The sequence below is a fragment of the Eumetopias jubatus genome, unplaced genomic scaffold, assembly GCF_037043125.1.
Source record: "Eumetopias jubatus isolate StellerSeaLion01/CBP00866 unplaced genomic scaffold, mEumJub1_p1.0 scaffold_3, whole genome shotgun sequence".
In the NCBI taxonomy this organism is placed as follows: Eukaryota; Metazoa; Chordata; class Mammalia; order Carnivora; family Otariidae; genus Eumetopias; species Eumetopias jubatus.
Genome location: NW_028274809.1, coordinates 45659252 through 45675135, shown reverse-complemented (window position 1 = coordinate 45675135; position 15884 = coordinate 45659252). Strand labels below are relative to the sequence as shown.

At 36.3% G+C, this 15884-nt stretch overlaps 1 protein-coding gene across 1 annotated transcript in view; it reads right to left on the bottom strand.

The window, feature by feature from the left end:
- Positions 1-15884, bottom strand: part of COL5A2 (collagen type V alpha 2 chain) — a 138760-nt gene that overhangs the window by 6180 nt on the left and 116696 nt on the right. Inside the window, exons 36-50 of the mRNA XM_028123120.2 lie at positions 13794-13847; positions 13531-13584; positions 13037-13090; positions 12507-12614; positions 12335-12388; positions 11742-11795; positions 10883-11044; positions 10147-10254; positions 9104-9211; positions 7601-7654; positions 5502-5609; positions 4910-4963; positions 2121-2228; positions 1668-1721; positions 620-727 (exon numbers count right to left, since the gene is read on the bottom strand). Of these exons, the coding sequence (XP_027978921.1) occupies positions 620-727; positions 1668-1721; positions 2121-2228; positions 4910-4963; positions 5502-5609; positions 7601-7654; positions 9104-9211; positions 10147-10254; positions 10883-11044; positions 11742-11795; positions 12335-12388; positions 12507-12614; positions 13037-13090; positions 13531-13584; positions 13794-13847 (1242 nt within the window). The remainder of the gene's footprint in view (positions 1-619; positions 728-1667; positions 1722-2120; positions 2229-4909; positions 4964-5501; positions 5610-7600; positions 7655-9103; positions 9212-10146; positions 10255-10882; positions 11045-11741; positions 11796-12334; positions 12389-12506; positions 12615-13036; positions 13091-13530; positions 13585-13793; positions 13848-15884) is intronic.

Here is a 15884-nt window from a genome sequence, read left to right as displayed (position 1 = left end):
GGTAATATCAGTAAAGGGAAGAGACAGAATAAAAGGGGAAAGATAAATAAGACCAAAGAGGAAGCAACAGCACAGAGGGATGCGTAAACTCACATACATACACGCACACGTGTGCATGGCAAAAATAGGAGCATGTTTCCCAAATTCCTGATGTTTCCCAAGTTGATACTATTGGAATTTTTTATAAGAAGTTCTAATTTAAATCCTTTCTGAATGGCATTTTCCATAGAGCAAAACTTTAATTTCATGCTTTTCCCTTTCCAGAATTTTCCTGAATGACTATACTTATCAATCTCACGTTTAGTATATTGCCATTTAAAGCAAAGTGACATTTTTGTAACTTTAATTATAAATACAATCATAACCTGCTATTTTCTCTCATCGGTGTCACATGAAGTCAAGGCTTCCATAGCTTGGACTCTAATTTAATATGCTCTGAATAATTTGTAAAATACTTGAAATAGTTACTCATATGGACAAGTAAGTTCTTGCGTGACTTCTAGGTTTGTTTCCAGAGTCCTTTCGATCTCTTGTCCACCATGCTGCACAGATGTTCCTTGGGTAGAGTCCAAGCTTTGGCAACCAACAGCATTTCTTGCATGCAAACCCCTGTGATTACCTCAGGTCCTGCTTCTCCAACACTGCCCCGCACACCAGGAGGCCCGATAGGCCCAAGTGGTCCAGGGTTTCCTTCTTTACCTGAGGGACCGACTGGACCTGGAGGACCCTGCCAGAAACAAGGTCTGTATTTTAGATTCTATGAAGAGAACTTTTTACAATGACTGTCTAATCCAAGAACTGTTTTCCTTACAGAGCTATCACAGTGGTTTCTCATTCATTGTCCTGCTGACTAATCAATGGAGTTCTGGCTCCTTAATGTTCACTGTTTGATCACACTTGGATTCTCCAACATCCATACATGGTAAAAGACCAGCATCAGTCAAAAACTTTACTGGACTGATCATCCACTTTTATGGGAAGAAGGCTGTTTCATCAAATCTCATGTATTATAAAGTTAATTAGAAATTTAATTAATTAGGACTAAGAAAATGGCAGAGGTATGAGTGATTAATATAAGTTAAATTTATGTGCTTATTCCCCAGGATTTCATCACGTCCTAGTTATATTAATACTACTCTTCTCAATGTTATGTATGATTTATTTACACTGTATTTAGACATAGCAGAAATTCTTCCCACGATTGTCCTAAGTAATTATGTGTGTCAATTGTCTTGACATTAATGACCTATTGGAGGCAGCACTGATACCAATGCAGAATTTTGAAAAGCTTCAAATATTGGTTTCATTTTATGATTTGCTTCTGAATTAGCCTTACGCAAACTACTTCTGAAAAAGTATCTCAATTACTTAAAGGAAAAAAATAAAAAACATATCCAGCTTCAAAATTTGTTTCTACCTCATAGTAAGTCCTATTATATCTTCTTAAAGAGTTCAGTGAAATTTCAATGAACACAAACTAACAAAATCAAGTAACAGATCAGTATATACATAGTAGGTAAAAGGTTTTAATGTGGGCCCCTGAAGCAATGTTTCAGAATATTTCTACTTAAAGGTAATTGCTGAATGGTTTGTCTCATACATTTGCACTATGTTACCAAAAGCATTGTGGTTATTTACATCTGCAACTTAGTAGCTTTGTTACTTACTCTTGGGCCAAATGGTCCAGGAATTCCAGCACTGCCTTGTTCACCATTTGGACCCTAAGTAGGAAAAAAGTAAAAACTGTTGCCAAAATATTTACACCTACATTTTGCCATTCCCAGCTTTTAAAAATGATTAAAAATGTGCGGTCATTGACTTTAGCAGGATAAACTAATTTCCTGAAGTCATCAATCTCTACGACGTCTACATGAGTTGACTAATACTAAACTGTAGAGTAATGGTACATACGTCCTTTTGCTTTATTTCTTCCTACAAAATTACAGCTGATATATGGCAAATTACAATGGGTAACTGGGTAATTAAATATTCAAGATATGCTTTCAAATTAAAAATAATATATAAAAAGTCCAACCATTTTATGGACAAATAAATATTCTTGTCAAGATACCTGTGTATTTTCACATGGAAGGCAAATAATACTTAGAGGAATAACTTACAGGAGGTCCAGGAAGACCTTGAAGACCAGTGAAGCCCCTGTGACCCTTTTGACCTCGGTCACCTCTGTCACCGTGATCACCTTTGTCACCTCGAGGTCCTTGGGGTCCCTAAAAATTGGGTCAGGACATGGTATTGCTCGGTGAGACTATAATTTACTGCAATGTTAATTTTTACAGTTGTATTTACTACACTTTTGAATCCTGTACAGCAGCCCCCCCTCATCCATGGGGGATGTGTTCCGTAACCCACAGTGGATGACCGAACACTACATACACTATGACTTTTCCTCTACATACATACCTATGATAAAGTTAAATTTATAAATTAGGTATAAATTAAGAGATTAACAGTAATGAATAACAAAATAGAACAATTACAACAATATACTATGATAAAAGTTATGTGAATGTGCTCTCTCTCTCTCAAAATATCTTATTGTATTATATTCACCGTTCTTCTTCTTGTGATGATGTGAGATGATAAAATGCCTACATGATGAGATGAAGTGAGGTGAATGACATAGGCATTGTGACGTAGCGTTAGGCTACTACTGACCTTCTGATGATATGTCAGAAGGAGGATCATTAGCTTCCTGACTGCAGTTAACCGCGGGTAACGGAAACCCCACAGAGTGAAATGACAGATAAGGGGGGGGGGAACTACTGTATGAACTAACATAGTTACTTATCTAAATAGAATTAGACCTAGAAGTTTTTGTCTATTTTCCCCAAGGAATGAAGGTGATCACTAAAAACATAAGATATATAATAATGCTTTCCAAAAGATTCAGTTTTTTAAATGCCTACCCTGCATTCATACTAAAATGACGTATTAAGTTTGATCTAACCAATATGAAACATTTTCCAAAGATTGTATTTCACATATTATGCTGATATCATTATGTAAAAATACTGCCACCATACATAGATTCTTTTAAACTAAAACATGAGTTCTTATTTACTTATGTTACCTCTAAGAAAGGAGTGTTTATTAAATTTGCACATGTAGATAAGCTAACTGGATATGACAGCTGGGAGTATATTAAAGAAGTTGGCCATATTTGAAAGTTGCTAAGAGAGTAGACCTTAAAAGTTCTCATCACAAGAAAATAAAATTTGCAAATATGTGAGATGATGGGTGCCAATTAAACTTACTGTGAACTTGTGATAATCATTTCACAATATATACATACATCAAATCATTGCACTATGCACTGTAATAATGTTATATGCCAATTATATCTCAAGCTTGGGGGGGGAAATAAAAAATTGGCAAACCCTTGTTTAAGCAAATGGAAGAGGAATATCATCATTAAGCCACTCTCCTCTAAAGAGATGCTTGTTATCCTTATATGTGCAGTATCTGTACCCAAATCCATCAATCCTGATCCTGAGAAACTAAAGAGAAAAGCAATAATTAAGCATCTTCTTGTAGGATAGAAGCTATGCCTAGAGAAGAGGTAGAAATTATCAGATTAATCTGATCAGTCTTGGGCTGCCTTTTTATTTGTTTTTTTGTTTGTTTGTTTTGTTTTGTTTTGTTTTTTAAAGTCTTAGAAAATAGGAGCAACTTCAGGAATCCAGTGGTTCACAGTAAACAGACAAGAGGCCTACATAGGGTCAACTACCATAGGGACAGCTTCTGTTGTATTTAGTTTTCCTAAAAGATAATTCAAACTCTATCAATCTGACTTTGGAGAATGGAAAATATCATCAAATAGACTGGCTCTCAGATTAATTATTTTCTTATTAGTTTCTTGCTTTTTTGTTTGGTTCTCTCTCTATCTTTTTTTTATTTGGACATCCTAATTGTCAAACAGTACGGGAATCTTTTTATAATAAAAATAAGAGTAGATCTTAGTTACTTTTACATATTTTATATAGTAATGCAAAATTTTTTAAATTTTTTATTGTTATGTTAATCACCATACATTACATCATTAGTTTTTGATGTAGTGTTCCATGATTAGTAATGCAAATTTAAATACTAAAATCAGTCTGAATGTTTTCACAGCAGAGAGGTTCTTTTGTTTTGGGGTGTCCTAAAACTTCATAATTGAAAATAAACTAAACCAGAAAGCACCTATTTAAATTACTAACTAAAGTTCACTTAATCATGAAAAATAAACCACCTCGTTTTTGTAACTAGTTAGAAAATCATTCACTTGACATGCCATAGAACTATGAAATCTTCTCCAGTGAGGCTCAAATCAAAGCTGAGAATTATGATTTAATAATAGCCATGAATTTAAGGCTATAATTTTTCTTCATAATATAGCTATTAATTTATATAATGAGTGTGAAAGGAACATGGCCTATTAGGCTGCCATCAGGGATGATTCATTCACAGTAAAACATCTATATGATAATCATTAACCTGGAAGTAATTGCAAATAGCAAAAAGATCAGAACATGAGCAGGGTAGTCTAACTGAAAATAAAAAATATTTGACTAGCACTTTTCAAGTTTACAAAGAGATTTCAAACCCATTTTCCTATGTGATTTCTAGAAAATCTCTGAAAAGGGCACTAAGATTACTATTATTTTGAGAGAAACCTATGACTCTAAAGGTCTTTATTGATTATTGAAAGAATTCACAGTGAAATTCAGAGGACATATGTTAAAATTATAAAAACAAATACAAACTTCTGGATATTAAGTTAATATTTTTGTCCACAGTTTGAGGAACTTGCCAATCTTCATTTATGAATCTTAGATTGTGCTTCTTTGAGAGTATATATATTTTATGCGAGAAGATTTTTATTTTTAAAGAAAAACAGAGAACTTACAAGTAAGCCACGTTTTCCAGTTCGACCAGGTGGTCCTATAGGACCCCGAGAACCCTAGAAGAAATTTTCACAAAAATTAGTGTGTAAAAAATATGCATATACTATATAGATACAGGATTCAAAAATATATAAGTTGGATACTTACATATGTTTATGTATATCTATGTGCACATTTTTGTGTCTAATTGATTAAAATCAAGCTAATGTCCTTAGGCATGGGATGTGCTCACTACAACCTCAATGACACTTCTTTAGTCAATTTCATTAACTGACTTCACTGACTGAAGATCCTGAGTGCATCGCACTGACATTATTTGCTTAAATCTACCATGATGCGTACTTACTACCTTTCCCATCAATCGCAACATCTTTAGATGATGAAATTCAAAGCATCGGGATTTTTGAATATCCATTAGAAACCCAATGTTTTCCATTAACATTAAAGCAGTTTAAGTCATAAGTGGCTGTTTATCATTCTTTGTTTAGAGTCCTTAATCAAGTGTGCTTATATGATGCTGTGCGGGCATGCATGTGGCTCACAACATGGCACACCGATGTTTGTAACTGTCAGGATGAGACGGACTCTCCTTACCGCATCTCCTCTCCGTCCTGCGTCTCCTGGGGCACCCACTGGGCCAGGAGTTCCAGGGGCACCCTGAGAGCCTGGCAGACCTGCAGGTCCAGGGTCTCCACGATCGCCCTGATGAGGATAACCATGGCATTATTCTTTTCATATTTATCCTAAACCAATGGCATTCTATATACTCACACTATTCATGGTAAGAAAATATATACCTTTTTTAAACCTGATTTTTATTATTCAACTTATATTTTACTTAAATATTTTACTTATATTTACTTATAAATCAAACTGAAAAGAATAAGAATATTTCCCCCAATTTCAGATGTCCTCCCTCCCCTCACTTTTACCCTATGGCTCCCACAGTCAAGATTACTGGAGTATAACAGTGTCACCTCCAGAATTTAGCATGTTTCTTACACCAAGCAGTCTTCAAGTATATCCTTTCACTTGGGATAAACACTTTCCAGAGTGTGAAAACTGGGAAAATTTTAAGGAAACCACTGTCTTGATTTTCAACTCCATATGTGTTCTCTCAGAGAACTGATCTGAAGTATCCTTCCCTACTACCTCTTTAATAATCACCCCTCTCCCATTTTATGAAAGGAAAAGCATTCTTATCTACCCGCAAACTTATTATGGTGTAGTGCCCCCAAGGAGTGAACACCTTTGGCCACCAAACTAAGGACTTTTCCAGAATGCACAGTTCACTTGAGAATAAAGCAATGAGGTATTTGGAAAGAAAGAGGCTGCTCCTTATTTTATCCAGGTGACCCAACTATGACAAGGCTCCAAATCTTATTGTCTCCTTAGGAAGTCAGAGGTAAGATTATTGTCATATGAACAGGTATTATCATAATTATTTGACTTGAAAAATAGAGTCAGACCTATTCTGCTGCAGAAGTTCTTATTTGACTGATCAGTTTGGCAACCAGGATAAACCTTGGCAATTAGGCTAGAGAATGGGCATGTAATACACTGGATAAGCTAAATGGGCAAATACAAGATTTTGAAAAAATATATATTGAAAGCACATTTAGAATTTACCTCAACGATTACCTCCTTTCCAACTATGTAAACCTATGACTAAAATAAAATGTGATGGCAACTTAAATTGTGCATAGGTGTTCTTAGATTTTCAAAATTATACCAGGGAATACATCTGCAAAATCTTTGAAGACTACTGCATTGTACAATGTATACTGACCAAGGGAAAAATCCACATGCCAAGAGAATTTGCATTCCCTGGCTTTATGATAGATGGGGGGAGGGCTTATTCCAAGATTCCTCAAAACTCTTTCTTTCTCTTCTTTTGAGCGCCTACTAGATACTCTAAACATGCTATTTAATGCACAAATGTCCAGTGGAATAAGTAGTAATCCTATTTAAAGTATTTAAAAACTGAGGTTTAGAATATTTGTTCAAGGCTGCACTGCTGGTTACTTAAGGGAATCAAGATTCCAGTCAAAGTCTGTCTGACTTTAGAGCCCATTCTGCTACATGATGACCTTTCAGAGTGAAAAGAGTCATTGTGTCATAATAGACATTAGACTGGGGGACTGATTTTTTGCCTTCTGTGGACTGATATGAGACAACTGTGTGACTAACCCAAAGGGACTGGGACTTCAGAAAAAGTTGGGGATATTTTCACAGATCAGCATAAGTCATGAGATTTAGAACACATCGTAGTATATACAATATGTAGAAAGCCACATGGTTTATTTTCTCATGGGGCATTCCCTTGAGGAGAGGAGTAGAGAAATTTAGATATCACCCAGCTCTATTTCTGCTTCCATACTTTTGTGAATGAGTTTGAAATTTAGGCTACTTCATCTGTATCCTCATCAAAGGCCTTCATGTTGCACCAGATATGAAAGCAATGTGCTTTCCTACAATTAATAAGAAATGCCATCTCACTTTGCTGTGTACTCAAATCTCATTTCATTGACAAGATCTATCTAAATTATGACACTACAAAAAAGGTAGCTACTATCAGGAAAATCGGGGCTGCCCCAGAGCTCTGAAAGAAAGGGTAAATTTTACTCTTTAGTATTACAAAGATTTCAAATTTACATTACTGCTGATTTTCTAATCAGTGAAACTGCCCTTACACGTTCTCCAACAGCACCGTCCCGTCCTGGAGTACCATCATTACCAGCTGGACCCTATAAAGAATCATGTTTGAAAAATGAGTTAACTGAGTAATGAAAAAAATCTCATTCCAATTGCCAGAAGAATTACAGCATGTTTTCCACCTCTCTTCCATAAAGTATAAATTAGCACTTATGGAAATTTTAGTAGAAGAAAGTCTTCTGCCATGTTTTCTATTACTTGGAATTGCTTGTAAAATTATTAACACGTTCTTACGTTTTTTTGGTGCCAATTTTAATACAGTTTTATAGAAGACACTGCATTTTCCACTTACAATCCAGTGCTTAGAAAGTGCAATGTTACTTCCTTGCCCTGTGCACATAGTCCATATTCAAGCATTAAGAATGCCCAGTTATTTACTATGGCAGCTCAACTTTAGAACTATCATGGAATTTGCTATAAATTTGGGTCCTTCAGTGCTTTGGTGGAACAATACTAAATCTATGCTCGGGTTGGCTTAATCAACCTCTTCAATGGTGGGCCCAGACGAGGCAGCACCAGATGGAGGAGCCCCACCACCAGGGAAGCCCACCCCAGGCACTCCCAGAATGTGTCCTGCATTTAATCTAAATTCTTCATTTCTATTTTTTATTTTAAAACAGGGGGAAAAAATCCTCAAATCCTTTGAAATACATAGGCAATAATTTTATTCTTCGAATTTTATGTTTTGTTTGTATCACCAGTGAGTGGTTTTCCTCCCTTTCATATCTTAAGCTTATCGAAACAAAATCCTTGAAGTTTAAAAATAAAGCAACTGGGTTTAGATATGAAATAACTTTTTACAATGTACATTCTTCTCTTCCTGCATTACTTTGATTTTTTTCAGAACTATGTTTTTATCATTTGATGAAAAATTGCCCTGAAAGGTATTGATTATTTCAAGAAAATGTGACACTGTCTGGTGATTTACCCATGAAAGCACTGAACGGAGGAGATACCAATGTATAACTTCTCAAATCACTTTTCAAAAATTGATTTCCTCTCAAATGAGACTCAGGGAACACGACATGCATAATGTTACTTCATAGTGATATTTAAGTAGAATGATCTCTCCTTACGTTTCTCTTTTCACAAGCTGTAATTGTCATATTAATCCTATTACCACAAAACTTGGCAATTTTGAGAAATATACCATTATAGAATGAAATAACAAGGAAGAAGATGGATGAACGTGTCCTTTCACCTTCAAAACAATTTGGCAACAACCTAAATCAACTAAAATCCTTGGCTCCAGACTAGATGAAGTCAGTGCTTATTACCTTCTCTTTCTGTCCTCACGTAGACAACTTTCTGGGGAAGTAAAGTACATCAAATAACATCACTGAGAAACTTCCAGTCAAATGCACCATCGATTTCTAAACTTCTAAATTTCTAAATTTCTAAATTGATTTCTAAAAAAAAAAAAAAAAAAAAAGCTGTTCCCATGACACCCAGATGACAAGAGGAGAGTTATTTTGACTCACTTCGGGTCCAGGCTCCCCTACAGGGCCATTTGAGCCCGGGGGTCCCACGGGGCCAGGTGGACCTTTATCCCCTGGTGCACCAGTAGGTCCTACTTTTCCTGGTGTGCCCTGAAATAAGCATATAAATATGTCAACCACTTCTGAAGAAATGTAAGAAAGCCAGTTTAGATAAAGTCTACGTTTATTCAAATGGCACCTCAGTCCCTCCTTCTATAATATTAATTATCCATTATCCCACAATACTCACTTTATTTCTGTATCCCGGCACTTGGGTTTCACTATCTTATTGGGAGATTGTACTTCTGGGTGCTGGGCTCACTTCTGGTAACAGTAAAATCTTCCCTAACTCCGAGTTTGCTGGTTTCAGATCTCTACCCACATTCCCCCAGTTCCAAGGTCCCAGCAGTACATCTCTCTGTCTACATTCCATATAAAAACATCACCCCCCCCAACAAGCATGTAAACTTTTAGTGGTAAAATTTAATCTCTTCAAAGCTAAGAGTAAGTCAAACTTTTATCCACACTCCAGGGAATGTGAGGTTCTTAGCACCCTCCAGGGAACAGGAGATTACTTTCAGAGTCTATCTTTATCGCTCACCCCGCTTTCACCTCCAATATTACTTTGGCTCAACTACTTCTTCCCTTTGATGATTTATGAAAGCTTGCCCTCTGAACTGTGAAATATGGATGTTTTGGTTAGGCATGTTTATTTAAAAAGAGGCTACCTACTCACCAGAGGAGATTATCCCCTTTCTCTAGCTCCATGGGTATTTTTAATCTTTGAGGAAAGATTTTGAATCACCCAAAATCCATATCCTTATTTGTCTACTTCTCTGGTCCCCGGGTTAAATAAATATATTTTTCAAAGACTTTGCAAGGTGCTTAAGTAAAGAATTTGACATTCAAAGTCAAAGGTTTTTACGATACTCAGAATTTGTGTCTAAAAAAGACTTTAAATCTACTAAGAAATAAGAGATAAATTCTCTCTTCGCAAATTATATTGCACATAATCAGATGAAATGTTGACCGACATGGCCACTCACCGCTGGGCCCGGCAGGCCGGGCATGCCTCGCTCTCCACGCTGTCCTGGCATGCCCACAATTCCTCTCTGTCCAGTGGTTCCAGCTGGGCCCGGGGGACCGTCAGGACCCTAATTTTGAAGACAAACTATAATTAGAAATCCTCCAGGATAAAACCATATGCAAGGACCAGATCACAGCTTTATAGGTTTTTCAGACCAAAAAAACAATTCTGTTTCATAAAAGCATACTACATAGGAGTAGTCATAATTTATACTCCACACAGAGCCTCTAACATTGTTTAAAGGTGAAAGCAGCTCATTGATTTCCAAGAAACTTGAAGAGTAATGTGAATACTGAAGGAATGAAAGAGGTAACTATTCAGGCAACTATTTTTCCTCTTTTTAAAAAGACAAAGAAACTTTTTAAATAAAGAAAAGAAATAGTAACCTAACACATTAGTGTTTCGAGACATTTAGATATCAAATAAAATAACGTATTTTAAAAAACTGTCTTTATACAGCACAGATGTTCTCTTTAGTTTTTGAACACCACGCCCATTACTGTTATGTTTTACACTTCTACAAATACTTTTTTTTTCTAGAGCAGAGAAGTGTAAATTTAAAACATATAGGGCCTAAGGATTTATGAAAGCACCCAGGTTAATGTATACAGTTTCTTTTCAGCAGTGAATATTATGGATATCTATCAGTAAATATCTCTAATAGAGGTGGCCGCAAACCAAGATGCCAAACTTACAGGTTGCCCATCTTCTCCTGGGTCTCCTTTATCTCCTGGGCCACCAGGGGGGCCAGCTGGTCCTCGATCTCCCACTCGCCCATGAGAGCCAGGGTCCCCACGAAGACCTGGCGGTCCCTCCTTCCCAGGTTCCCCTAAGGGCCCCGCAGGTCCTGGAGCTCCCTAGTAAAGACAGAAAGAAACCCAGGATGGCAGAGTGGAAGCCACATTAGAAGACGTGATGCAGTGGCCTCTCAGGTCCATTTTTCCTGTTAGATAATCAGTCATTGAGTGGATTTAAACAAAATTAAACAAAACACAGCTGCAGATTCATTTCCCAGGAGGAAATCTAAATTATTTGCAGACAATTACCTTTGACTCAATATCAAAAGTGTGTTGAAATTAACTTGAATTTTTAAACTTCTTAAGCCTCTGCTCCATCAGTGAATATATAACATTTTATTCTGTCTGACCTGATCTTATCATGAAAGAATAACATTTATTAAACAAAGTTTCAGAGATGCTTCCTAACTGAAGGAAATGGTTATTAGCACACAATACCATTAGAATTTAGTACCCAAATGGAATAATAGTCAAACACTGGGGCTAAAAAGGACTTGTAAATAAGTTCCTCCAGGAAACACTGGATGATTAAAGGTGAATTTACTTTGACAGGATACCAGTGTGTATGAATTACTAGGATAATGGTTGTTAACATGGGTTAACAAGTCATTAAGAGATTAAATAAAAGAATAAATAGTAACTCAAATATATATGTGTATCTATATAATGTGTATATATGTGTGTTTGTGTGTATTTTCATGTGTTTGTATGGGTGATTACTCCACTACCAATGATTTGAGTTACTGAATTGACTTACAGGAGGGCCTGGAGGTCCAACTCTGCCAGCAGAACCAGGAAACCCTGTAGCACCCTAGAAATACAATATCATATAAACAATTTCAAAATAACTATTAATTACATATACTTTCTGGGATCTATTTTTTTTTCACAGGGATGCTTAGGCTTTAGATTCCCTTCCTTGTTATAAACAATAGATTTTTTTTTCTTGTATGCTATGTTTTTGGGAATGGATCTGCATTAATCAGTAGGAAGGATGCTATTTTTCTCTTTCTACTTTCCATTTATCTTGAACACATACAAGTATGTTCAAGGCTCGTGCTAGGATCACATTAATCTTTCGCATCACAGAGTCCTGTAGAGTGGTTCCCCATTATTCCTCACCTCTTCCATAGGTAATATATTCTTTATGTTATATGGGAGGCAGCTGGGTCTCCAAGATCATAAAACTAATTGCAACCCAGATCTCCAATTAAGTGCCCTTTCCACGACAGTTTACTTATACAAGTAAAAACCTGTTGTTACAGCTTCAGATTAACTTTAAAATGGCCATGAAGTGCTAGGTGTCTATGACTAGCTGTATGTAATTCCCAAAGTTTCAAAGCAACTTACGGGTGGACCCTGAGTTCCTCGGCCACCTTTGAGTCCAGGAACACCATTAGGACCCTACATAGAAAGACATGAACAAAAGGTCACTATAAGGAAAGCAACATGGGCTAAACACAAAGTCTCACCATTGGGCATGTGACTCAGGTTATTGGTGTTTGCTTTGCTTTCCACTTACATGAGGGCCTGGGGATCCTGCTAGACCTTGTGGCCCAGGAGAGCCTGCATCTCCCTTCTGTCCTGGCTCTCCGGGTTCCCCTTTTACTCCAGGCTGCCCATCGGGACCCTACATCAATTGTTTAAATAAACAATCAATTATAACACTTATAGACAAGCTATTCGACAGTAATTATTACCAACATATCATTTAACCATATATTGTTAAATGGTGCTTTGTGTTCAGTATTAGAGCACAGGAGAAGAAAATGCCCTAATGAGGTCTTTGAAGGCAGTCTGAGAACATAAGTTATCCTACCACATTTTTATTATACCAAATAAGTATAGAATTTGAAATAGTGTGAACCCATCCATTTTAGTGCCAGTTGTGGAAGAATGTATGAAAGAATGTATTGAAAATGAGAATATTGCCTAGAAAACTATTTCCAGCATCTTTAATATACCTTCAACACACAGGACAATGATAATTAATTAAATTTATTGCTATCACAAGAGTGTTCATTGTAAATTAGAGATATTTGAAAATTATACCTGAGGTCCAGCAAAACCAACAGCCCCAGTGGGGCCATTTTCGCCGCGAGAACCCTAGGATAAAACAAAGATTACTGTAGCTTTCACACTTTATTCTAAATGGGAACAGTATTTAAAAATACAATTATGTAAACCTACAGTGTTTTGAAATGTAGAGATAGATGATTAGATGTATTTCTTGAGGAAGACTTTTAAGGGTGATATAGAGATAAGGGCCATAGAACAAAATTTCCAAGGTCTGAAGTCTCTAAAAAGTTTCTTAATTATTTAGTAAATGAGTTGCTTACCAAGATTTAATAGGTTGCATACAAATAACAAGACTGGTAAGTGTTTGAGTTTAATGAGTGAAATAAACTCTGAAAACTAAGAAGTTATAAATAGCCTGAACCAACAGGCATGGTTTTATATAAATATCAGGACAAAATGATGAATTGTTTTCCTGCTCATTGACACTCTAAAAAAAAAAAAAAAACAATCAAAATACTGTCACTTACAGGATTGCCACGGGAGCCGGGAGGGCCAACTAAACCTCGAGGGCCAGGTTCACCCTAGAAAGCAGACGTTAGATGGTTATTGTCCAAAGCAGGAGCAAAACATAACGCACCTGGAGGGCACTGAGTGCTATGTGTAGGGCAGGTGGTGGGGAGAACTCTGAGATGATCTTGCCCAACTACCACATGTTATGAAAGAGAAAACAGCATGAGAAAGAGCGATCATCCAGACTTCCTGACTTGGAGCCCACATAACATCAGTTTACCTTTTCTCCAGTGGGACCTGCAGGACCCGGCGGACCCAAGGGACCTGGAAGACCCTGTCAATGAACAGAACATAGACATACTGAAGAAGAGAAGGAATGAAGTCCTCCATGATTAAACAAATAAGGTACCATTTTGTTATAGCTTAGCTGCTTTTGCAAAACATTGTCTATAATAAATGATATAATTTGTATATTCTTAAGATTTTTCTATTTACTCTAAGACAATTTCCTGGGTGTTCTCCACAAAATGTTCTAAACTCTTTCATCCATCTCAACTCATCCCTACATGATACTGTCTTCAAACATTAGTTCCAAATTAATGCTACTCTTCTACAATGTTTCTATGTTTCCTGGCCTATTTAATTTTGAAATTCGAGTGTAGAGTGAAAAAAGCTTTTCTTCTTTTGTATAGAATATTATATTCTTAAATTAGATGAACGAAGTACCACTCTATTTTTTTTTTAAGTGAAACTGTGATAGAGCATTGAGTTTTCTACATTCTCTTAAGATTACAAGGAGTGTGACTACCCAACTACACTGAGGTTGGGGTTCCTTATGCTCAGAGCTTAGGGAGCTATCACATGGGGGTTCAAACTGGGTCTTCTTGACGTGTGGTCACAATCTTTAAACTGGACTATAGTGGAGTCTTTTCTGGAACAAATTTTCTATCTGATATTTCCGCATGGCCTCTTCATATGCAGCCCAACTATTCTTTTGTTACTTAACTTTTGTATGTATTATGGTAGGAATTTAAGGAACAAAAAGGACTTCTGAAATTTATATTCTTATAAGAACATGAGAAAACTGTGACCATATATTCTCTAGATCTATAATAGAACAATATTCTTCCAATAATTTACCTAATATATTTCCTTAAAGAATCAGATTAAACATAAAGATCACTTCATTAAATTCACCCCCCTTTTTTTTTCTTACAGAGAAAACATGTTATTCATTTTTTTTCCCTTTACTATGGGATTACAGCAAGTGGTCTGCTCTGCTTCCTCCTTAAAGCAATGTACTGTCTTTACTGAAAATAAAGCAGTCATTGCTCGAGTCCTGTTTCTATTACACTGCATTTTAAAGTTAGTTCATAGGAACAACAGATACGTATTTCAGATTTCACCTTAAAATAAACTGTCGATGCAACACTCCCTCAAATAGCACTGCACTACTTTACTACTCGCTACAGACCATCTATGACAGAAGATACAAACAACCTGCCAGATTTGCTTAGACCTTTCTTGAAATACAAAATCAAATATTAGAGCTAACTACAAGGCAAGAAACATCTCATGTTCATAATTTGCTAAGTTAAGCATGTCAATCTTAAGTAGATTTTCAGAAAAAAGAAAAAAGGGATAATTACCACTCAGACTAAAACTTTTCTTTATTTTACTTTATTGTCTTTATCAAAAATTAATATAATCAGTGCATTAACAGTGGCTCAATGTGCCAAATCAATATGTTAACGACGGTTCGATGTGAGCTCTTTTTTATGGTACAAGTGCTCTTACCACGGCACAGAATGACAACTACCAGCAAACCATGTCACACTGAAACAGAAATTATTCCTCAAATATCGGGAATTATTCCAGGAAATGCTGAACGTCTGAGCAGCTGTATCTATCTGCTCTTACATGAGAGAATAATTTCATTAACATCTAAAAAATTATATCCAGTCTGTCCTTAGAACTGCAAATGTATTCTATGCTCGAGAATGAAAAGCTTGTTAAAGGTCAGCTTCTGCCATGACATTAAACAATGCCTTGGGGTCGACCATCCTTCTTTACATTTCACTTCTTCATCCTCTTTACTGATGAAAGCATTAATGACGATTCATCGTGCAGTAATTTTCTCACCCCTAACGTCCAGCCAACTCAAGCCTCAACTTGGCTCCTCTGCAAAACTCTACATGCCTGCCCTGGAATGAGGTCTAGAAGAGCTCATCAGACTAACACTCGAACAAAAATAAACATTGCATATGAAATAAAAAAAGAAGATGGAGAAAGATAAAGAGGGCCCTACTGCTTAAAGCACTGTTCTCATATGCGTGGTAAAATGTGTTCTATTTCATTCCCTCAACAATAA